This window comes from Heteronotia binoei, chromosome 17 (genome assembly GCF_032191835.1).
Source record: "Heteronotia binoei isolate CCM8104 ecotype False Entrance Well chromosome 17, APGP_CSIRO_Hbin_v1, whole genome shotgun sequence".
Taxonomy (NCBI): domain Eukaryota; kingdom Metazoa; phylum Chordata; class Lepidosauria; order Squamata; family Gekkonidae; genus Heteronotia; species Heteronotia binoei.
The window spans coordinates 24,033,187-24,057,468 of record NC_083239.1 but is presented as its reverse complement, the minus strand read 5'-3'; the positions used below and the strand labels follow the sequence as shown (position 1 = coordinate 24,057,468).

The window sequence follows — 24,282 nt, the reverse complement described above, 5'->3', positions numbered from 1 at the left end:
GCTTTTGCCACGTCTGCAGGGGGCCTAAGACCCACGATAGGGTTATCAACCTCCAGGTGGGACCAGGAGAGCTCCCGGAATTATAACAGCAGATGACAGATCAGTTTCCCCTGGAGAAAGTGGCTGGTTTGGACTCTATGGCATCATATCCCGTTGGGGTTTTTCCTCTCCCCACACCTCGTCCTCCCCAGGTTCCAACCCCAAATCTCCAGGAATCCCCCCACCGGGAGATGGCAACCCTAAGAGAACGCCAGGCGTGACCGCTTCCTCCCGCAGCGTCGCTATGGTGTCACGGCTAGCGGCTGGGTGATGAGAACGTCTCGCAGGAAGTGCGTCATCGCGTCGCAGGAAGTCCCTGGCTCGTTCTTTCCGGACTCGCTGCCGGCCGTGGCTGTAGGATCTGTGGAGAGCCGGAGCCGTCATCATGGTGAAACCGCGCTTCAAGGGCCGCGCCAGCCTCAACCCATCGCGGGCCAGCACCAACCCCGGTAGGCAGAGGGCCCAGGCTGCCTCGGCTCGCCCTTCGCAGGGCAGAAGGCACCGCGGCGGCCTGCCTCATCCTCCTCTTCCTTTCACCCCCAGATCGGCCGGCGGAGGCGGCGGGCGGCAGCATGCGGGACCGGGCGACCATCCGGCGGCTTAACATGTACCGGCAGAAGGAGCGCAGGTGAGAGCGGCGGGGCGACCCTCCACAAGTCTTGGGCCTTTTCCAGGGGTGGAATTCTAGCAGGAGCTCCTTTGCATATTGGCCACACCCCCTGATGTAGCCAATCCTCCAAGAGCTTACAAAAAAGAGCCTTGTAGGCTTCAGGAGAATTGGCTACATCAGAGGGGTGTGGCCTAATATGCAAAGGAGCTCTTGCTAGAATTTCACTCCTGGCCTTTCCTGCTCTAGCAGGCTCTTGGGTGCGCGATCCAAAGTAGCTGAAGTTGGAGTGCAAGGTCTTTTTGGCGGTTTCAGGCACCTACACCCAGGAAAGTGCAGTCCAAAAGGCTTTGGATCGGTCAGACACTCAGGCTTTAGACAGGAACATTGGCTAGTGGGGCTTTGCCTTCCGCTCGCCTGCTGTGCAGGTCGCAACCCAGGTTGGAGGAGATTTATTTATTTTTATTTTTGTTAATTTGTACCCCATCCCTCCCACAATTGGCTCGGGGCAGCTTCCAACAAAAATTGTTGTTGTTCAGTTGCACAGTCGAGTCCGACTCTTTGCGACCCCATGGACCAAGTCATGCCAGGCCCTCCTGTCTTCCACCATCCTCCAAAGTCCATTCAAATTCATGTTAGTTGCATCAGTAATGCTATCCAGCCATCTCATCTTTTGCTGTCCTCTTCTTTTGCCTTCTGTCTTTCCCAGCATCAGGTTTTCTTCAGTGAGTGCTCCCTTCTCGGTGGCCAAAGTATTTGAACTTTATAATTACATTAAAATGTCCTCAAAATTACAGTATCATCAAAATACAGTAAAACATCATTAAAACCATAGACTCTAATAACTGATTGCTTTATAAATATTAGAGTTTATAGTTATAGACTTTAGAGTCAGTAGACTACAGTCTGCAGTAGCGGCCATGTGACATGGATCAGCATAGATTCCTTATAATAGTGTCACCAGTAGGAGAGCTAGGTCGCTCTTGCTGGCAGCCAAGATGATATTAACTAAAGGCCATCTGGAAAAGTTCAGTTTCACAGGCCCTGTGGAACTGTAGCAAGTCTCGCAGGAGATGCTGATGCACAAGCGCAAAACCCCTCAGCCGAGGCCTTTTGCCTCAGACAGGGTAGGACTGAAATGGAACCTTTGTAGGCAAGGGCAAGAGGATAGGCAGTTCTACCAGTGCTTATTCTGCTTCAGCAAATCATTCTTTTTATGGTTTGATCCACTATCAGAAAGGAGTTTTTCTCCTGCCTTGCTGAGGTGCAGTTCTTGCTCCTCCTAGGACTCTGGTCTTCATGCTTCCTTCAGGAGCATGACTCCAGCTGTGTCCTTCTCTGTTTCTGAGCTGTCCTTGAAGGTAGCTAAACTAAAGAATAGCTCCATCCTTGCACTGCAGTGCTTGGGATGCCTCTGAAGTCACACAAGGAACCTAAATCCTGTGGAGGGTTTTTTTTGTTGGTGTTGCTGCTGAGTGGGTTCAGTACCTGCTTTAAAGCTGATTAGATCAGGGGCTCTGTGGCTTGCTAGGATTTTGATCAAAAGACCTGGAGATTCTCTGCAGCTGTTTCTGGATGGTTTTTTTGCTTCAGCTGTTCTTCCTCAGCCCCCATGTCAAGGCTGTCTGACAGGCTTGGACTAGTGAGCCAGCTGGAGATGAGGCCTTTTAGCATTGCTCAGTTGTTGGGGTGAGGTTGCCATCTGCTCCCCAAAAACTTGGATGATCTTCCCTCCCACCTGCAAGCAAGTTAATTTCATGCCCCATTGGGTGCCAGCATGTGCTCCGTACAGAGAGTAGGTGCTAAATGGAAGCAGCTTTGCTGTGTTTTCTCAAATCTCTCTGCCTCTGAAAAGATGCCAGTTGTGAAATGTGGAATCTCTTAGCCATGTGTTTTTCCAAGGCTCGGCTCCATCACTTGGCATAGCCTGTGGAAAAACGTCAGCCCTGAATAACAGGCATTCTTGCCTTCTCCTCTGGGACCTGTTGCCCTTTTGCCTGTCATATGGCCAAAGAACCTTCATTGCTTCCATTTGTTCATGTAAAGGTGCTGTGCTTCTAGCATGCTCCAGGTAGTGACCGAGCTGTGTTTCACTTGTTGTATTGGGTATGTGGTAGATGCCCTAGCTGAGAGCTCTGTCCCTCAGTGCTCATTTCTGTGATTGGCAGGACATGCTATCTATGGTTGGGAGGGCCCCAGTCAGGCTCCCCAAATTCTGTCCTATTCCTCCAGCAACAAGTAAGGCAGTTGTCCACCTGCTTAGCAGGTTTCCTTTCTCAACCAACTAGGGGTGGCCAACAGTAGTTCTCCAGATGTTTTTTGCCTACAACTCCCATCAGCCCCAGCCAGCATGGCCAGTGGCTGGGGCTGATGGGAGTTGTAGGCAAAAAACATCTGGAGAGCTACCGTTGGCCACCCCTGACCGTAGGATTGGAGTGAATGAAAATGTTCTTCTGTCATCTCCAAAGTTCAACCTGAAACCTTATTTTCCCTTTTGGCAAGCTTTTAATGCTGGAACAATTTTTTTTTTTTTTGGGGGGGGGGGGTTATGTCCACCAAATGAGGGTAGCTGCTGATTTTCCCAGGTAGGAAAGCTTAGAGATGCTTATTTTGCCTAAAATAAAATTGCTGCAGTACTCCTGAAGATGAAAATAGAGGCCAGAAAACTGTGTGCAAGCTTGTGTGAGTTCTCTGGAACTATTAATCAACCTGGATGTTAATAAAATAAAATAAAATGGTGAAGTGAGGAAGAAGTTGTTTCAGACTATGAACTTGAGATAGGTCCTTATTCTGCTTCTGTTGGAGAGTCATGTAGGAGGCGCTGAGGTACGGGCAGACTTGGCACTGGGCATTCTTGGGGGAAAGTCAGTGAGAACAATGGCAGCCTCCACTGTGAGTATAAAAATGAGTAGTTAATCACCGGTTCTTCTAAAGACATTTAACACATTTGAATGTTACTCATTTAAAACATTTTTATCATACCTTATTTCCTTGGACTTGAGGTGAACAATGTAGCAGCCAAATTGCAAGGAGGCAAACAATCCAATTAACAAAATTAAAGCAGATGGGCAGCCCAATCCAGAGAACCGCTCGAGTGCAGAACTAGCGTCGGCGGCCACAGTTGGCTCCCAAAGGGGAGACGGCAGGCCACGTTTGGAGGGGGAAGAGCAGCCCGATGAGTGAGAGAGAACCCGTTGTCATGGTGATTCCGCCCAGGCGCACGCCATTGGCCCGCTACCGAGGTGGGGGTGGGGGAGGCACAGGCTCACGCGGGACCACGGGATTGCACGTGACCGGGCGAGGGGGGCGGAAAACATGTGCCTGAGAGGCCGTCAATCCCCCCACTCCCTCCCGCTGTCAAAGACGCTGCCAGTGGCAGACAGGCGGGCAGAGGCATGCGCGGACAAGCAGGAAGTCTCAAGTGCAGGAGTTCGCTGTCCTAGACAGCAGCTGGAATGTGTGTCTGGGAGCAGCCAGACCAAGTCCAAAAGACACCCCCTGGAGCCGCCCCCCCCGGTTTTGCCCTGCTGCCGCCCCATTCTATGTGCCAGGAACACCTCCCCTGGGGGCTGCAGAACTCAGAGTGCGAGCCGCTGGGCATGCATTCACTTCAGCAGCCCCTCCCTTGGTGCCCTGTGCGGTCGGGTAGGCTGTCAGCCCGGGCAGGCTGAGGGGTGGCACCCCTCCCCTCTCCAGCCACGCGGGGGGGCAGTGTGGCGGCTCATAGACCGTCCCCCCCGCCCGAACCAAGTCTGCCCACCCTCCAAGGCATTTCCTCAGAGAGGCCACTGACGGGGTGGGGGTTGCCCAGGGAATGTGTAGCAAATGCCAAGCAGGAGAGACAGCAGAGGGCACAGCTCAGACTTTATTTTTCCAGAACAGAGTGCAACAGTCTCCCTGGTGCACGCTGGGCAGTCTCGCTGTGGGTGGGGCTCCATTCAGAGCGGTGGGCAGAAACAGCTGAGGAAATGGGGGGGGGGGGCAGTGGAGCGACACACGGAAGCCTCTGTGTTGGAGTCCCACCTGCAAAACGGAGACAGATCAAGAGCACCTGCAGGGGTGGCAACTAGAAGAGCAGGCTGCGTTTCAGCCTGGCGCTCTCTTAAAGGAACAGTCTCTGACCCACCTCCCCGCAACGGGGCAGCTGCCACGCACACACGCACCCCGTGCCCTGCCAGTGGTTGGGAAAGCGGCAGAGGGCAGATGAAGGGAAGGGAGCAGACAGCAGCGCAGGGTAGCGGGGTCAGCAAATGCCGCCTGACGAAGCCCACTGCCAGGTTCAAGTGCCAGAGACGCTCACACACCGAGCGCTCGAGAGCGAGGGGAGGGGGAGACGGGGGGGGGCAGTGGAACTTACCCAGCCATGGGCGATAGTCCTCGCATGCAGAGCCTCTGGGAGCTTGGAACCTGTGGAGACCTGGAAACAAGAGCAATTAGCCCCAGGGAGAGACCTCTCTCTCCTCCTCGCAAGTCAAAGATACTGTCAAAGCAACTGCCCAGTGCATAACCCGTCACCAACGGGCCTGCCTGTCCCTCACTCTAAGTCTGTATGGCTGGGAGCTCGCCAGCATTGCTTCCCGCCATGCACTCCTTCCCTAACAATTGAGTTGTACGAGGCCAGAGCGGAAGTATTTCTAGGAAGGGGGAGACTGCGATTGGGTGCTGGGGAGGGGGCTCGCCAGCCCGAGGTGTGAGGGGATTGGCGAGGCAATCACGCCGCTCCCTAAGGGGTTTGCGAGCTTTTGCAGCGGTGGAGGCAACCTTTGCTTTTGTTGCAATGAGTGCCTATGGGACACGCCGCTGTTTTTGCAGGCGTAATGTTGCGCCTTTCGGGGTGTGTGTGTGTGTGTCATGGCCCAAACTGCTCAGGAAGCTGCCTAAGCCTGGCCGTGCCCCCAACTCCACCCCCTCCTCTGCCTGAACGTCGTGCTCTGCCTCACTTGCGCCCATGCTCGGCTGCAGCCCTCAGGTGACACTGCCCCCCGCACACGTAACTTCCTTCCACTGTGGCAGTGCCGGTCGTATATCGGTGCAAACCCTTCCTGTGCCCGCGTAGCAGCTCGTCTGCTCCGAAAGACTTTTTGCCCCTCTCCCCGGATTTTGCTGTAAAATATACAGTTTACTAATATAACAGCATTCAGACTTCAAACACGCAGGATCAACAAACCATTGCAAAGAAAAGGCCCAGGATCTCACTGTCACCATATGACAGTCCTAAAGGAGGGTACCTTAAGGAGAAGGCTGTCTGCACAATGTAAGTGGCAGAAGGATATACTGAGAGATGAAAATTAAAAGCCTTTGGCCATGAAGGGCTTTAAAGGTAGTAACCAGCACTCTGAATTAGACCTGGAAGCAAACAAATAGCTGTTCCAAGAAAATCCTCAAGGGTCTTACTTTCAATAGTTGTCAAAATTCTTGAGCAACTTTCCTCATGCCTAAATCTGTAGGTAATTGATCTTAGGAAGCCTCAGCCAAGAAAAGATGGTCGGTAGTTCCTGAGTTATAGTAATGTCCCAGCATCTAGCATAGGCAACCCCCAGCACATGTGCCGACAGGAGTCTACAGGGCCAAGAGTGTCTCATACCAACTCTGAAGTCTGCATGATTCTCCACCAAAAGCAGACTAACATCCAGCCTTGTAAACAGTCTTACAAGACCTGAAAACTTGTGCACTATTTTGTGTCATTTTCATAGACCTTGACAGACGGTGCTATGTGGATTTTGTTTTCATATCTTTTTCCTTTGACCTGTGTAGCTACTTCTCTTTACTTGGATCTTGAACTCGTGTCTCCAAGGCCCTCTTTATTGTATCCTTAGGAACAAGCGTGGGAAGTTGATCCGGCCACTCCAGTTCCAGTCCACAGTGGCACCAGGCACAGTGGCAAGAGTAGAGCCCAACATCAAGTGGTTTGGTGAGTCCATCTGCAGCCTTCCTGCTTCCCAGTTTTCCTAGGATGGGTTTCTGAGAGGCACTGGGCAGCCTCTGGTGTCTTACAGCTGAGCTGGGAGCAGGTGGGATGATCGGCCAGAACAAAGGGCCACTCAGAATGCTGCAGGACTAGCAAGCAGGTGTGCTTGTGGACTGCTTCTCAACACTGTTTCATGTAGCAGCAGACACCAGAGTGGCTCTGAGGTGTGCCTTTTTATGACTGTCACCCAATGCAGGAAACACGCGTGTGATCAAACAGTCATTCCTCCAGAAGTTTCAAGATGAAATGGAGACTGTGATGAAGGACCCCTACAGAGTGGTCATGAAGCAGAGTAAGCTGCCTATGTCCCTCCTCCATGACCGAATTAAGCCTCACGTGAGTCTTCTAGTCATTTCTTGAAGCCTGTTGAAGTACTATTTTTTAAGAGTATCCAAAGTGTGGGGTTTGTCTGAAGGGGACTGTGTGCGTCCTGGGGAAAGCCTCTTGGGTTGCATTTGCATACATGAATGCTCTCTTGTTATGAAATTAGAATCCTTTCCGTTACAAGTATGGTAAGTCCTAGTAGAGGTGCATGGTTTTCCTGTTCAGCAACATTTGTGGCAGGGGAGACACCTTGGTCATCAAGGAGGTTTTCCCAGGGTGAGGCTCATCCATTGCACTCCGGTTGTGCTGACCCCTATGATTTCCCCAAATGTGGGAAACTCGACTGCATAATTTGTGAGAAAAAAATAGCCCATATTTATAAAGCTTCACTGAAAGAGAAACAGAGTGTGGTTTGACTGGCTATAAATCTCTTCTGAGGCTCTTTCCTGAGACTCCCCAGGACCTGGTTGCTCTTAGTGCTGCAGGAAATGGTGGGTGACTTCTTAATTGGAGTCATTATTTATCTGTCATGTTCCCCTCACACCTTTTTGCAGGGTAATGTTCAAGGCAAATCCAAAATACGTATTGCTGATGCATGTGTTTTAATGGATTCCTCTGGTCTGAGCAGTGATGTCGTCACTGTCCCTGAACTGCAGCTATATGTAGATCCTTGCCAGGATTAGATAACTCTGGTGCCACTCAGTTGGACAAGACCCTCAGTTACCCCCGTGTTAGATGCTTACAGTGCATTTGGAGGGGATTCACTTTCCTTGGCAATGGAGTCCCAGGAGGGTTTGTCTCTAGGTTTCCATCAGACAGTAAAGGTGGAGCAATGTTGGCTTTGCTAAATCCAACCCCCAAGTGTGTTTGTTTTACTCTAGCCTTAATTTCTTCCCCCCCCCCCCCACCTCTTTTTGATTTCTTGGGCTCTCACCGGATGCCTTTGTTGTCTCAGGAGTTTCCATGTGTCTCTAATAAAACTAAAACATTCCAAATTAAGAAAAGGGTTCTGTGTAACTTGAGTGCACATCACAACATGAGCCATTCCTCGTAGCTGCAGAAGATGCAGTTCCCAGGAAAAGGGCTGGCACTCACAGCTGTCCTCTAAAAAAAAAAAAATCCCAAATGTGAGCCAGACTATCCTTAACAAATCTGCCTTTTGGCAGGCTCTGGAGTCCCGTTGATGAAACAAAGGAGCCGGCAGAGATAACAGTTGGATTTTCATAGTGTGGTTTTGATGTTGCTGGACTTGGGTTAACGAGCGGAGCACGGCTGCCTGGCAGAGGGAGGCCCATTGTGGGTTTGCTGTGCCGCTGCTTCAGCATTGAAGCCTGTCTCATTTGGAAGCTCCAAGAGTATAATCAGATGTACCGTCCTGATGCAGTGAGCTCGAGAGGAACTGATGTGCAATCTCTCTACACTCCTCCTCAGAGCCGCTCTGAGACTCTGAGTGGAGGACGGAATATAAATCCAATGTCGTTGTCTTCTTTTCTTTTCAGAATGCCAAAGTTCACATTCTTGACACAGAAACTTTTGAAATGACATTTGGCCCCAAATCGCTCAGGAAGCGGCCAAATCTCTTGGCGAGTGATATGCACTCACTGCTAGAAAATGCTGCAGCTGGGGCCAGCAGCTATGACAAAGAGAAGGACCGGGATTTAGTGGTGGAGGATACAGGAGTAAGGTAAGGAGCTGGAGAAGCAGAACTCTGTAGAGTTGCTCTGGCTCAAGCTAGTAATACAGGAGATGGAGCTCAAGGAAATGCACTGTTCGCCCCACCCAAATGGGGTGGGTCTTAATCCTGTTTAGCAGTGGGGACTTTATGCCCTCCAGACTCTGCTGGACTTCCTCCCAAGGGCTAGCACTCCCTTCTCTGGAGCGTTTTGTTATGAGCCCCTTCACTGTCATTACACAGCTATCATCGCTTTGCAGCCAGTTGTGCAAAGATGGAGAGTCCTGAGTGGAAACATGCACCTTGTTTTGAACATGTATGTTTTTAGCTACATCTCCAAGGCTGCATTTGTTGCTTTGCATGGAGGGCTCCATGGGAGAAGACTACTTTGCCCCATACAGATGTCATGTTCTCTCTGTGCTTCCAGGTGCCTCAAATCCAAGGGCTGATTGCTTTGACCTGGCCTCCTGCAGGTGTGGCACAGGCAGAGATGTGAAGGCCTGGAAAAAATTAGGCAAATAAATGTTTGTCCAACGTTCTCCCTCCTTCAGTTTTTGTGGTGGGAAATTTGGAAGGAGCTCTGAGGAAGAATAACTCCTTTGAAATGAGTGGAATGCTTTCAAAGAATTTTATTCAGTGTAATAACATGAACACACTTGAAGCACTGAACAAAACTAATATATACATATGTGGATTTATATAAAATTCCATTTGGAATTTTTAAAATATGTCAAGGTTAGCAGAGAATGCAGCACTTTTCAGCTGACTCAAGTTCACTTGTAGGAAACTTTGACTTTTATTTTTAAATTGTATAAATATCCCAGTTAGTATAATGTCAACGCTGACTAAATTATAAATGATGCATTTTCTGTTGTTGAAGCAGGAGAGTAGGTTTGGGTTTGACAGGGAAAGAAATTTTATATCTCTAGGCGGGAGGTGGACTTGGAGCTTCTGACCTTTTCATTTGCCTCTTTGTAGGGAAGAGGCACAAGAGGAGATATACAAGAAGGGGCAGTCCAAGCGGATCTGGGGAGAGCTTTACAAGGTACGGATGTGAAATGGGGAAGCCATTTAGCTTCCATCTTCCCAAATGTTTCGCTCATTGCGGAGCTGCAGTTGCCGCTTTGGATCAGCTGATTATCCTGAGTAGTATCTGGAAAGACTGCTCTGTTCTGTATTGTGCTGCTTGACCCTTTTGGAAAGCCTGCAGATGGCTGGCCTCCTGGATTGTTGGTGGCGGGGAGGAGACATTGGTTCCTGGGTCAGCACCAAGCGACAGCTTGTCAGGGAGAAGCCTAGCTGCTGGCCATCACTGGGCCCACTCAGGCACTCTGTCTGTTGAGCAGTTGCTGCTTCCCTTCTGTTGCCTCCCTTTCTTGCACTGCATGCAGTGGCCCTCTGGCATAAACAGAGTCTGCTGGGATGGGGAAGTGGGTAGGTGCAAAGACCAGAGGGGAGAGACAGGCTGGGCTCTTCTGCAGTGAAACATGACCCACTAGTTCTGGGGATCATCATGGAAAGAGGTTGGGACTTGGAAGAGGTCCTACCAAAATCCTGCTTTTGGGAAGCTGCCGGCTGGGTTTTCTGACTGGGAATCTCCACACAATGTGGCAGGGCTGTCTATTGTGACACTCTTACACCGCCCTCTCCCTTTTCTTTGCTTTCAAGCCTCTCGGCCACAGCTAGTCTTCCTGAGAGAGCTACTTAGTCGGACCCTGACTTGGATAGGCCAAGCTATCCTGATCTCAGAAGCTAAGCTGGGTCAGGCCTGGTTAGTACTCAGGTGGGAGACCACCAAGGAAGGCCAAGGTTGCTATGCAGAGGCAGGCAGTGACCAACCACCTCTGAACACCTCTTGCCTTGAAAGCCCTGTGACGTTGCCCTAAGTCGGCTGTGACTTGACAGCTGTTGCCAGCACACTGCTTTGTTGGAAGACGCTGGTCATGATAAAGCAGCCTAGGAAGTTCCGCTGTCTGATGTGTGTGCCACAATGTGAAGCCCAGCCTGGTGAACCAGGAGGTGCTTCTTTTCCTAGTTCTTTCTCATTAACTAGAATCATGAACGTGTTTCACTGTAATGCAACTGTGGCTAGAACATGAGAGAGGTGGAGCTGGCTGCATTGGGAGAAGGACAGAGTGGTCAAAGCCAGCCTCTTGCAGTGAGAGAGAAATGAGACATGCGATGCCTGTATGCTGCAGAACTCTGCCTGGCAGTCTGGGAGGACCTAACCTTTCTCTCTTGCCCGCCAGGTGATTGATTCATCAGACGTAGTGGTGCAGGTGCTGGATGCGAGAGACCCAATGGGAACCCGCTCCTCACACGTGGAGAGCTACCTGAAGAAGGAGAAACCCTGGAAGCATCTCATTTTTGTCTTGAACAAATGTGACCTTGTGCCCACGTGGGCCACGGTAAGTCCCCAGCATCTTTCCCCCTCTCTTGCACACCGTGCAAGTAGATATTTCCTGCTAAGGAAGGACACATGCTCCTATACCTGCTGACACTGTCAGGAGAACACTGGGACCTATCTGCCCAAAGCAGCTTCTTGGAGCTGCAGGAACAGTGAAGCCCTACCTGGGGTGATTCCTGTGAACAGGAATGAACAGCTTTGGTTTGGCAGCAGTTTTTGTCGGAGCCACTGGACTCTACAGGTTCTGAGATGCAGCCTCTCACGGGCTGAAGGGCTACATTGTTGAATGATGGGCTGTGCTCTCTTCCAGAGACGCTGGGTGGCCCTTCTTTCCCAGGAGTATCCCACCTTGGCCTTCCACGCAAGTCTCACAAACCCCTTTGGAAAAGGAGCCTTCATCCAGCTTCTGAGACAGTTTGGCAAGGTATGGTACGTCTCCATGCTGATGAAGTGCAGGCTTTGCAGGGAAGTCTTAATTTGTGGAGGGATGGCCTGAATCTACCATTGAGACCCAGGGAAGAAGCATGCATTCTCTCAAGGCTTGGCAATAGTTAGCAAATGTGCTAGTTGCCGACATTGGGACCTGTCAAACCAAGCAAGAGAGATGCCAACCCGCCCCCCCCCCCCACATCTCCCAGCTCAGTAGCTGAACCTCTTCAGCACATCAGAAGGAACAGGAGGGATGGCCAGATGTGTGCATTTCTGGACTGACTGAGCTCCTGCCTTCAGGCCCCTGAAGCCTTCCTGGCCTTCCCTTCTCCCACTGCCAGTGCTAGAGGAGCACCAGCTCTTTTATTTTCAGTGTGCTGCATGACAGTGCTCCCACTGCTCATCTGGTGATAGACCTGCTTGGGTTGGAGACAGAAAGATCTAGGTTGATGCAGCAAACAAGCTTCTTCCCCTTTGGTCCTCCAACAGAAAGCACAGGGCAATGATGCCTGGGAGATATTTACAGTGGACATGAGCCTTCTAGGCCTTCAGCCCCTTTCAGACAACCAACTTTATATTCTGCTTCCCTTCACAGTGCATTCTAGGGAGAAACTACTTGATCACAACTACCCTTTTTTCTGTTTAACCAATTTTCCCCCTATCCTTCAAAGTGCCTAGTGTGGCCTACAAGCTTCAGGAAAGCCTGTAAGTGTAACAACCACGTCTACATTTTCCAGGATCCCTTCTGGCCCTCTGATTTGGTGGGCAGCAGTTTTGGAGGGAAAAGTTTGTCCAGTGGAGCCCAGAGGGGTGGGACTTAGAAGGAAAGAGTTAAGAGGCTAGCTGGAGAGGGGAAAGTGTTCTCTTTGGAAAGACTGAGCTGGAGAGCGGGCTGCAGCAAGAGAGTTCCCTCTTCCAAAAAGTGGTGAGTCAATTGGAATCAGAAGAAAGGGACCATACAGTTAGTTGTGTCAGGGCTTTTATTTTTCTTTGTACCACCTTTACTGTTTTTCCATGTTTACTGTTGCACTAAAAGTTTTATAATCCGCTTGTTTATTCTTGAGCACTTATAATAAAATTATTGTTGCTATGCTGCCTGGGCCTGCACGCCTCTTTGCTCAGAAGGAAGATAGGGGTTGGAAGGGTGCTCTGGGCCTTTCATACAGATCCTATCAGAGTGGTGGCAGCCTGTAGAGGCCCTCCCTGCTCCTCTGCTTGTGACAATGGCACACATAGCTCCCCCTCCCTTTTATCCCCACAACAACTGTGTGATGTAAATCAGCAGAGAGAGACTGGCCCAAGATCACCCAAGTGAGCTTTGTGGCTGAGAGATTTGAACTTGAGCCTCTTTGCCTGTAACCCAGCACTCAAATCAATCCTCTTCTGGGATGCCCACAGCATGTGTTCGAAGTGTTTTTCTTTGTGTGTGTTTCTGAACAGCTGCACGTGGATAAGAAGCAGATCAGCGTGGGCTTCATTGGCTATCCCAATGTGGGGAAGAGCTCAGTGATCAACACGCTGCGCTCCAAGAAGGTCTGCAATGTAGCTCCTATTGCTGGTGAAACCAAGGTGGGTGAATTGAGCAAGCTTCACTCTAGCGGGGTCAAGCTTAGTCTCTGAGAGAACCAGGGCTAAGACCACACAGCTGTGGGTAGGGATGGCTATTGTGAATGTGAGAGGACCAGGCAAGTGAGCTTGGCGTGGACAGACACAAAAATCAGCCAGTGATAAGGAAGAGACATAGCAGCCCTAATAGCCCAGGCTTGCCTGACCTCATCAGTGCTTGGAAGTGAAGCAGGGTTGGTAGTTGGATGGGAGACCATGAAGGAAGAGTGGGGCTGCTATGCAGAGGCAGGCAATGACAAACTATCCCTGCTCATCTCTTGCCTTGAAAGCCCCACAAGATGAAACATCATGGGGTTGCCATGAATCAGTTGTGAATTGATGGCAAAGTTAACCTTAGAAAAATGATCTCTCTTTCCCCACTGATATAGAGCAAGTGATTGTATTCTCTAACTCAAAAGCTGAGGAAGTAGTAAATTAGACTGTGAGATTGTGTGTCATAGCCGGACCACTGCTGGGGCCTGCCTGCCTGCCGGAGCCTGCCTACCTACCTACCTTTTCCTATCACCTTTAAGTATCCAGGCTTCCCCATAGCTGCTTCCTTCTCAGTTTAAGGGACCTTTTTCTTACCTACCAGCTAAATCCTGCTTTTTCCTCCACAGGTGTGGCAGTACATCACTTTAATGCGCCGCATATTCCTTATCGATTGCCCAGGAGTGGTGTATCCATCCGGAGACACAGAAACCGACATTGTGCTGAAAGGAGTGGTGAGTGTTCAAACTTCTTGAGACTCAGGAGTTAACTCAGGTCCGTTTTGCAGAAGTGTGTTGGCCCCCTTTTTGTTTAACCTCTTTCTTAATGATTTTGCTCCCTTTTTGTCAGATACTGACCATAATAGTCCAAAACTTGGTGCCAGACATGTTCCCTTACTGTTATATGCGGATGATACAGTCTTACTATCTTGTTCCAGAATTGGATTAAAGCGTTTGCTTATTCGCTGTATCACCTTCCTTAACAACAATGAGCTCCTATTGAACTATGACAAATCTAAAATTGTTGTTTTTTCCAAATATTGGAAACCAACTAAATGGTCAATAGGCGGCAAAGAGATAGAACAAGTAAAATACTACAAATACCTAGGAATTCATTTGCAATATAACACACTTTGGACTAATCATCGTAACTGTATAATTAAGTCAGTCAGTGTTAGCGTTGAAGCTATCCAGTGCTTCTTTTACAGCAGAGGCAATCAGTTTATCCCAGCGCGCTAAAAATCTTTAAGGCTAAAGTGATACCACAGCTTTTATATGGGGTCCCAGTGTGGATCACAGCCTTGGATAATAACATTGAAGGTGTCCAATCAAAATTCCTACGGAAAATTCTGGGATTCCCAAAGTGCATACCATATGCAGTTTTGTGTTTAGAAACAGGGACGAGTCTTGTGGAAACACAAGCATGGCTAATGTCACTTAAATACTGGCTACGGCTACATTTCCACTCTGACTCAGAGAGCCTTTTATATCAACTGCTCTCAGAATCTAATTTGTCAAATTGGCTAGTATTTATTGAGAGGAAAATTAAATCTATGGGCATTGATTTAGATTCACTTCTTATGCTATCCTTAAAAGATGCTTTTTTGAAACTTAAGCTCAGAATTCTAGATATTGAAATGCAAACTTTATATAGCCTGGCCAACAAGTCTTGCTCCCCACTGAATTTCGAACTTCCTCTCTCAGTAGGGAAATTAGCGTCGTATTTCTCCTGTCTACAAGCTCCACAGCAACGGCGTGCATTCTCGTTAACTAGATGTAATGCATTACCATCTGCTATCCTATTTGGTAGATTTAACAGGATTGAGTACTCTAATAGACACTGTCTTTGTAATTCCAAGTGTATTGAAACTATTTCCCATGTATTATGAACATATGAAGCTCTTTCCCATGTATTATGAACATATGAAGCTGCCTTATACTGAATCAGACCCTTGGTCCATCAAAGTCAGTATTGTCTTCTCAGACTGGCAGCGGCTCTCCAGGGTCTCAAGCTGAGGTTTTTCACACCTATTTGCCTGGACCCTTTATAATTGGAGATGCCGGGGATTGAACCTGGGACCTTCTGCTTCCCAAACAGATGCTCTACCACTGAGCCACCGTCCCTCCCGAACTATTATTGAACTGTCCTCTTTATGATGATTTTCGTTGTAAATACTTGAAAGATATCTTAGCAGATATGTTGGGCTGTGCTGATTCAGGCAAAGTCCACAAACTTTTAAATGACACTTGCGCTGAGGTAACTTTAATGGTGGCTAGATTTCTCCAACAGGCCATGGAAATACGACAGAGAATGGTTCTGGAATGACCACATTTTATTTGTTTTAATTATTTAATTTGGCTAAACTTGACTCATATATATTTTACTTATTTTATGTATTTTAGCTCCCTATGTAATCTAGGATTTTATATTATTTATATTGCTATTTTCTGCTAAATCTGTTTTATGCCAATAAAGGCTTGCTGTTTGCATATTTCAGGATGAAAGTGGTGAAGGGTCTGAGGTACCTGAACACCCTTCATAAAGGTTTCTTGCCCTTTGATGCAGCATGGGGCCATGGCAATTGATAGAGATGCAGCTCTCTAAAGAAACCTGCCCAGCTCTCCTTTCAAATCTGTTCTTGCATCTGTTCTTGAATGGGTTTGATGCACAAGAGGTGGGAGTGGAACACATTCTAATTTCCTGGTTCCTTCCAGGTTCAAGTGGAAAAAATCAAATGTCCAGAAGATCATATCGCCACAGTGCTGGAGCGAGCCAAGCCAGAGTACATCAGCAAAACGTACAAAGTGGACTCCTGGGAAAATGCAGAGGATTTCCTTGAGAAGCTGGCTGCCAAGACTGGGAAGCTGCTCAAGGTGAAGGAGCTGGACTTTTCTTCCAGGGGCACAATGGAGTGTGATGTAGAAGGACTGCCATGGAGGAAGTGGAGTCTGGCCTGTAGCTACAAGAGGGCTCTCACTAGGCAAAGCCTCCTCCCCAGTTTGTCCAGCCCAGCCAGAAGGTTGATTGTGTCTTGTCTGCTCTGAAAGGGAGACAGGGGAGAAAACCATTTTGTAGGTAAAAGCTGTTTTTGTTTTCCTGCTAGCTGTCCAGAGGTGTAAACTGACCATCATTGTCTGGCCAGGGAGGTCATTAGCATTTCTAAAGGGTTGTTGGGTGGGGCTGGAGACTATGCTAAAATGGAGGTGACAGTTTTGAACCATCCAAACATCCAAAGTACTCCACAAGTCAAGTTAATATGAAGTTTCCTATAAATGAGGCAGCTGCTCAGTCAAAACAAAACCAGCTTTTCCATTACTTTGCACAACCCAATCTGCTTAGCAGGTTTCCTTGGAAGTAAGCTCCACTGTGCTAAACTGCCCCTTGCCAGCCCCAGCCCCACCCCACAGGCAAAGAAAACATATCCTTGCTATGGCCTTGGGTGAAGTCTGGCCTGAGGCTATCATCAGGGTGGGGCAGAGAACAGACTTGCCTTTTGGAAGTGATGTTAGGAAGGAACTATTTCAACAGAGGGAGAGGAGCAAGCAGGCACTCTCTGAAGCAAGAATTGGGCTGGCGTCTGGTTCCAAGAATCCAGCGAAGTTGCAGCGCAGGACTAAAAAGAGAATACTTACGGGAAGGGCATGGCTCTTAGAGGAGAATCCCTTCCCCGCAATGATCCTGTAGCTGTGGCCCAGTGCCTCACTGGATTTGTGGGGCCCAAAAGGGATTCTGTTACCTGTGTTTGCTCTTCTGCCTTTGCTCCTCGGCATGTCTGTTAGCTCAGTGGAATTGAAAGAGCACACTTGTCATTTCAGGGGGGAGAGCCCGACGTGAGCACTGTGAGCAAGATGGTGCTAAACGACTGGCAAAGGGGCCGAATTCCTTTCTTCGTGAAGCCCCCAAATATGGAGCAGGGCCCTCAGGTAAGGCGGTGCATGCGAAGGAAAGAATTGCACATGCAGCAATTTTTTTTTATGTATTCATTTGTACTCTGCTGTTCTTCCCATCAGGACCCAAAGCGGCTTACATCATTCCACTCTCCTCCGTCTTATCCTCACAACCCTGTGAGGTTGGTTAAGATGAGAATGTGACTGGCCCAACCTCACCTAGTGAGCTTCCATGGCATGAGAGGGGAGTTGGGCCTGGGTTCCCCAGAGACTAGTCCAGCACTCTAAACACTAGACCACACCAGCTCTCACAACTAGAACTGTGCATGTAGTCGATGACCTGAGAACAAACATCATTTGAGCCAGTAAAACAAGTCCTGGCAGCAGCCAGGCTGGCTTTGGATGACTGCTGGCCAGCAAGCCTTCCACCTCTAACCTTTGGATAAAGAGGACAGGGTAGAGGAGGATGACTTCCATCGCTACCAGTCTGGCCCCTCCGCTTCTTTGTTGAAGCTGCTCCCACTTCTTTCATTGGATACAGGAGTAGTCTAAGCAACCTGAGAAATTTGCCCAGGCCCCCAAGTCCTTCCCTTCTCCATGTGTCAGACCTCTCCTTCTTAAGCGCACATGGCAGTCTTGTGCATGCCTCTTCCTCCTGTGCCCTCAGAACAGTACAGTGAGAACTGGATTAGTTATGTTTTAAAAATTGGGGAAACCTTCATTGTTGCTTAGAGAAATAGAAAAAGATAAATGCCACATTAATACTTTTATTTCAGCTGAAAACCCTTGTTAACAATTACTGTCTGTGGATGCTGAGTGGCATCTCAACCTGCTGAAATCCTTGACACCGGATCAGTTAAATTTCATTAACCGGTTAAATTTCTAGGTCAGTTGAATTTCGTACTATGATGACTGCTGCTTTTATTTTCTGCCTTCAAGTCGCAGCCAGCTTTTGGTGACTTTGTGGGGTTTTGAAGGCTGGAGACATTCAGAGGTTGTTTGCTGTTGTCACTCTCCACATCATGACTCTGGTATTCCTTGGTGATCTCCCATCCAAATACTAGCCAGGACCGGCCCTGCTGAGCTTCGGAGATCTGACAAGATCAGGCTATCCTGTATATTCTTGGTGCTACTCATGCAATTAGCATTCTTGGCAACCAATTGGCATGTTTTCTGGCTAGTGCTGTGACATGATATGGAAGTTTGGTAGGTGTGGGTTGTAGCAACTTGAAAAGGAAAAGCGGGTTCCATCTCCTGTCCCTGTCCAGAAAATTGACAGAGCTGTGCATCAACCAGAAGGGCATGAGAAGTGTTCTCTCTGTTAAGAACATCAGAGAAGCCATGCTGGATCAGACCAATGGTCCATCCAGTCTGTCACACTGGCCAAAAAACCAGGTGCCATCAGGAGGTCCAGAAGCCTTACAAAGAAGTTCTTTCAAAGGATCCCATGGAGTGTTTTTGCCAGACCCCCAAGACCATAGTCTTAAATGGAGAAGCACTATGTCATCTTGGGTACTTTCCCAGCTAGTCCAGTGTCATCAGTTCTTGGAAGCTAAGCAAAGTCAGCCCTGGCTAGTATTTGAATGGGAGACCTCCAAGGAATACCAAGGTCAGGATGCGAAGGCAGGCAATGACAAACCACCTCTGCATATCACTTGCCTTGAAAACTCTAGTGGGTCACCATAAGTCAGCTGTGACTTGATGGCACTTTTCACCTTCTGGCTCATTTCTTCTTTATGGCCAGCCACTCACCCACAGAAAAGACAGGGAGAGCTAGACCACATGTTAGAGATCCAGTTGTCATCCTGGCCAAATATGAAGCTTACTTATTGCTTTCAAAATAGAAATGTTGGTTGACATGCAGGGCTGAAATCCCTGTCCCCTAGAAGATGATAGTACCTCAGTTACAAGGGAAATGTTTAGCATCTGAGAAACTCTTTGGTTAGAGCACAGAGTGTTGGGAAATAATCAATTGGATTTAGGTGAGTTTCAATTCAGATTTATCCCTAATTAAGCACATCCAAAAAACTGGGACAGGCATGGTAATTGGGCGGGGGAGGCATGCTTTGATGATCATAACTTTCAGAGAGGCTGCCTTTCTATTTTCCAGCCTACAGCAACTGCCTCTGTATCCACAACCACGAGCCAGGGTCAGGAGTCTGAGGATACCACTGGGTCAACAGAGACACCCAAAGAGCAGCCTGTGAGGGATGACTGCCCCAGTACACCACCACCATCAACTACGTGGCCTTTGTCCCATGTGCGGCAGAACTTTGGGGAGATCCGTGTGGCTCCTCATTTCTTACAAGAGGATTTGGTCCCTGTGGATGTGTCGTATGGTGACGAAACAGACAGTGACCCGGAGGAAGATAGCCAGCTTCAGGAGGTGGACAGTGGGCCTTTGGGTGAAGCAGACAGCAGTCAGGATCCCAAGGCAGTGTTGAAGTCTCTGGAAGAGAAGATTGCCAAGTGCAAGAGGTTCTTGGAAAAGGCCAAGGCCAAGAGGTTCTCTGCAGTAAGGTAATCCCTGATGTTCCGGAGATGGAGGGGACCTGGTTGAGGGGCCCATGAGGTCACTGCCAGAGGGGCCCATGAGGTGGAGACTGTCTTTCTGCCACAATTGCAGGACAATAGAATGAAAGAAAAGCCCCAGGGTGACAAAAGACTTGAGTACTTAACAACACTCTAAAGTATTTAACATCTGTAATTAAGAACAATATGCAAAGTACCAAAGCCCACTGTAACAAGGAAAATTCTACAAACAACAAACCATATGCAGTATGACACAGTGCAGTAACTCAGTACAAATGCAGGTTGCTCTTAACAAATAAATATCAAGCCTGTCCAAAAGTGCAGCTTAGCCAACAGTATTCTTCTCTAGCCACTTCAGACTTGACCACCTTAAGGAAGCAGAGCTGTACTGGTGATCGATAATATCTGGTTTCGGGCCTTCGTCTTCAGCTTGCATAAATCTCAGAGGAATGTCCCCATGTCTGAAATAAATTCTAGGGGGGGCAGAATATATTCTAGCTGTCAGGACGTCTATTGCCTTCCTTTGGATTGAAAAGGATATTTCAATCCAAAGGAAGGCAATAGACGTCCCAACAGCTAGAATATTTTTTTCCCCTCTTGGAATTTATTTCAGGCATGGGGACATTGCTCTGAGATTTATGTGAGCTTAAGGCTAGTTGAAACTGGATATTATTGATCATCGGTACAGCTCAGTTTCTAATAAGAAACTATATGTTTCTTTCTATAAGTTAGTTTCTTCTAATGATAAGAAGAAACTAATAAAAACTTACGTCACAGAATTTTCCTTGTTACAGTGGGCTTTGTTACTTTACATATTGTTCTTAATTACAGATGTTAAATACTTTAGAGTGACATTAAGTACTCAAGTCTTTTGTCACCCTGGGGCTTTGCTTGTTGACTGACAATTGCAGGACTATCCAGCAATAATTCTCTGTGCATGTGCCCCCTCCCCCCCAAATTTTATGGTTCCTGAGATCACAAGAAGCCACATGCTGCTATAAGGTAGTTCCCAGTGACTTTAGAAACTGAGCCAAGCCACATCTTGCAGAGGAGGGCATCTCTTCGGTCTTGACCAATGGTGTGGCTCTGTGACACAGAGGACATTCTCTACTGGGCATGGCTCGATCTAGAGGGGGGGAAAAGGGGTGGCTTGCCCTGGGTGCCACCTGGGGGGGTGCCAAATTGGGGACTCCCCAGAGCAGGGGGAGAAGCAAGCAGCCCCACAGATTGGCTGTTTTTGCCTCTTGCTGGGAGGTGAAAGTAGCTCCCCTGATCTGCCTCCCCTCCCATTTAAATGGGGGGCAGGCAGATCAGCTGCTTGGGCAGCTGCCGAGAGCCACATCACCACGGGGGCGGAGAGTGGCCGCCCCGTCTCCAGTCATGCTGACCCTGCCCATCCCATCCCTTGCCCAGCCTTCTCCCTCGCTTCAGAGGAAGCTGGCTGGGCAGCAGTCACCAGTGTCCTCCTTCATTGTCCTGATTCAGGACAAAGGAAAAAAGACCGGCAGCTGCCTGCAGCCCAGCCAGCTTCCTCTGAACCTTCATTGTTGCCTGGGAGTCTCTGGAGCAGCAGACAGAAGCAGCAGGGAAGGGACTGAGCGGGACTCCCCCTCCCAATGCACCAGCAAGTGGAGTCTCACCCGCCGCTCCAGTATAACCAAGGGAGGCTTCTTCTCCCAGCAGACAACCCCGCCCCTCTTCTCCGCACGCTGCTTTGCTTCCCCTCCCTCTGGCCAAATAGTGAAGCAGAGAGGGGCCAAGAATCACAGCGCTGTGCTTTCGCCCCAGCTCTTTGCGCCTCAGGGCTTGCTGCCTTTTCTCTCTCCTCGTCCAACCTGCTTTGTAACACACACAGATACACACACATTCTCTCTCCCTTCTCTTCCTCCTCCTCCTGTTGCCCCCCCATGGTGTGTGAAGCTGCTGCTCCCACTTTTCTTAGCACCCGCTTTAAGAGTCACAGATAGATCCAGGTGGGCAGCCGTGCTGGTCTGAAGCAGTAGAATAAAGCAAGAGTCAAGTTGCATCTTTAAGACCAACCAAGTTTTATTCAAAGCCGCAGTTAGCATGGGGGAAGGGGAAGAGTAGGTAGGTATTCAAAGGAGCAAAGCCCAGTTTCCCAAGGGATTGGGCTCAAACATGACCTGGAATCTCTCTTAGATTTTTGGATTCAGATTGGCTTTTTTGTAATTGAATATCAGGAGCATGAATAATTTGCAGTGGTTCTTAATCTTTAATGTACTGCTGCACCCCAAGCACCATAATGCATCAGTCAAAATAAGCACACTGAATCCTACTGATTTCAGTGGATCATTTCAGTGAGTGCTTATCTTTCCTGCTGAAATAATAGAAAAGGGCTTCAGTTTTGGCAGGACTCTGTTATGCCACGGTGTGTGTATGTGTGTATATATTGTGTGTGTATAAAGAAAAAATATAAGGGGGCGCCATTTTTTACTTTTGCCCCCCTCTCAAAATATATGTAGATCTGACCCTGCTACTGAGTCCAAACCCCATGGCTGGATTTCTGTTGCATCCATCTGTTGTGTAAGCAGACCATATTTATTTTATGTTATAGTCTGTATTTCTTGCTGAGACTCAAGGTGGATTACAGAGTGTAAATCAGTGCAGTCAACAGAATGGGGGACAAAGGCTGAATGCTTGAGGTGGAGGGACAGCAACAGGACTTGGCAAGACTTCCAATGACTCCTTTGCTCTTTGCATTGCAGAATCCCAAAAGGGCTCAGTGAAAAAGTCTTTGCAAAGTGTCAGACAAATGCTTTGGCAACTGCTGCGAATGGCAACACTGGAGGTGAGTTGGCTCTAGGACCTGGGTGGGTACAGGGCTCCTGGCGGTACATCCAGCCTATGTGTTGCCTTTCTACTCTGCAACCACCAGTGATTCTACCCCCCCCCCCCGCACCTCATTCCATGCCAAGGAAGTGCATTTGAGACTACCCACAACCAATGTGTTCCCTCTAAGCTGAGTTACCATGAGTTTGCTCACAGAATATTAGCATCCAGCTCACACATTTTTGTCTTAGCTCAGAAAGGATGACCCAAGAGCACAAAAATTTATGCAGTTGCTCACTAATGCCAGTAGCTCACAAAGTAGATTTTTTCCTCACAAGACTTTGCAGCTTAGAGGGAACATTCCCCACAACCTAAAATTTGAGGCAAGAGAAAAAACAAAAGCAGGGAGGCAGGAAGACATGAGAGGGCTCTGCTTATTCCAATTTCTCCATGGGACTCGATCCTAGTGTGCAGAGTGAAAGGCGGGGGGCACGGGAGGAGAGATGAATCTGAGTGAGTGGGGATATTGTCCAAGGGGAAGATGATGCATTCCTGGCATTAAGTAAGAGTGGGAGGTAGAAGCCATACAAGACTGCAGCATAAAGTAATAGAGGGGACCAGAGTTGGACAGCCTTGAACTTCCAAGGCTGGCCTTTGTAACCCCCTTTCCATCTTTCCGGAGCCTGGGGGGAGGGGGCGTGATACGTGCAAGGAATGTCCTGGCACAGACCACAATCTAGGGCTAAGGCTGAGCATGGGTGTTGGATGCCTCTACCAGCCAACCACACTGAGCCCAAATGTTGAGAGCACAGGAGGAACTGGCAGATCCAGAAATGCAGTCAAGGCCCCCACTCTGGGCTAAGGAATAAGAAAGCTCTCCAAAAGGGGACAACTATAGCAGCCATGTCAGGGTGGGGGAGAACCATGTTAAGATGAAAAATAGCTGAAAGCCATGAGAAAGAGGGCTGGGAGAATGGCTGCTCCCTCTGTGATGGTGAGGAAATTCGGAAGAGGTTGGCAGATTGTGTAATAATGGCAACAAGGACCAGGAGTGTGAGGAAAAGGGAATGAAAGCAAACTGCATGCAGCAAGCTGATGTGGGCAGAGATATGGGTGACTATAAATGCTTAGCTTTTGCAAATGCATTCTCAGTAAGTGGGTCTTTTCAGTGAGTTTTTAACCCTTTGCAAATGGTAGTGAGCTGTCTCTGGCTCTTGTTACTTTGAATTGAGAGCAGGTTGTGTGTCAAGTGATGTATACTTGGATATGTTGTAGTGTAAACCTTGGTGGGAAGCTCCCCAGGCTCATTGACACGTGAGGCTGCTTGGCACATAGCAGCAACATCTTGGTGTGTCTGATTTTCTGGGAAAGCCCAGGCCATTTATCTTATCAGAGGCTGGTGCTTCAAAGGCTTTTGCCAGACAGTTTTTGAAATACTGCTTTCAGGGAGCCAGAGGAATGCTGGGAAGAGGAGGATTCAAGAAGAGGAGGAGGAAGAGACTGATGCTCATCAGGTTAAGAAGCCTTGCAAGAAACCAAGTTCCAAGAAGGTAAGAAGTGATAATAACCATCTTAGAAGCCCTGAGACACTTGATTGCTACTCTTCCAGGCTAACTACCAGATCTAGGCCTTGGGGAGGCTTCACGTATGTAGGATTATTCTGCTAATAAGCCTTTCTTCTTCCTGTTAGGGAGCATAAGGGGGGAGGGGAGGAGCTCTTCTGTGCACTTGCAGCAGCCTAGGTTGTGTCTTTTTCAGTTAGGCTTTCTAGCTTAAAATGAATGTGTGATTTTTTTTTTGCAGCGGAGAGCAGAGCAGCGGCAGCAGCGGCCCAAGAAAATTGGTGTCCGTTATTATGACACTCACAATGTCAAAAACAGAAACCGGCACAAGAAGCAGTGTAATGCAGAAAGTCAGATACCGAAACCAAACAGAAATAAATGCAAGCAGTAGTTTCTTCTTTTGTGAACAGCATGAAGTGTTGGTTGCATATTGCCAGAACTGTGGTGTGTAAAGAGTTACATAGCAAGT

General features: G+C 48.5%; 1 protein-coding gene and 1 pseudogene across 1 annotated transcript; both read left to right on the top strand.

Moving 5' to 3' along the window:
- Nucleotides 1-352: 352 nt before the first annotated feature.
- On the top strand, nucleotides 353-24,225 carry GNL2 (G protein nucleolar 2). The gene is made up of 16 exons (XM_060257533.1): nucleotides 353-488; nucleotides 583-667; nucleotides 6,463-6,557; nucleotides 6,811-6,950; nucleotides 8,438-8,622; nucleotides 9,589-9,655; nucleotides 10,860-11,018; nucleotides 11,328-11,441; nucleotides 12,887-13,015; nucleotides 13,672-13,776; nucleotides 15,757-15,915; nucleotides 16,858-16,965; nucleotides 19,040-19,449; nucleotides 22,188-22,270; nucleotides 23,698-23,801; nucleotides 24,055-24,225. Exons 1-16 carry the CDS (start codon nucleotides 425-427, stop codon nucleotides 24,202-24,204), a joined length of 2,157 nt encoding a protein of 718 aa, XP_060113516.1. The 5' UTR covers nucleotides 353-424; the 3' UTR covers nucleotides 24,205-24,225.
- On the top strand, nucleotides 7,166-7,318 carry LOC132586551 (U1 spliceosomal RNA; annotated as a pseudogene).
- Nucleotides 24,226-24,282: the final 57 nt, after the last annotated feature.

Coding starts and splice junctions, on each gene's coding strand:
- GNL2 (XM_060257533.1), top strand. CDS start 425: ATGGTGAAACCGCGCTTCAAGGGCCGCGCCAGCCTCAACCCATCGCGG. Junction 6,951..8,437: donor ATGACCGAATTAAGCCTCAC/GTGAGTCTTCTA, acceptor TTTTCTTTTCAG/AATGCCAAAGTTCACATTCT. Junction 13,777..15,756: donor ACATTGTGCTGAAAGGAGTG/GTGAGTGTTCAA, acceptor GGTTCCTTCCAG/GTTCAAGTGGAAAAAATCAA.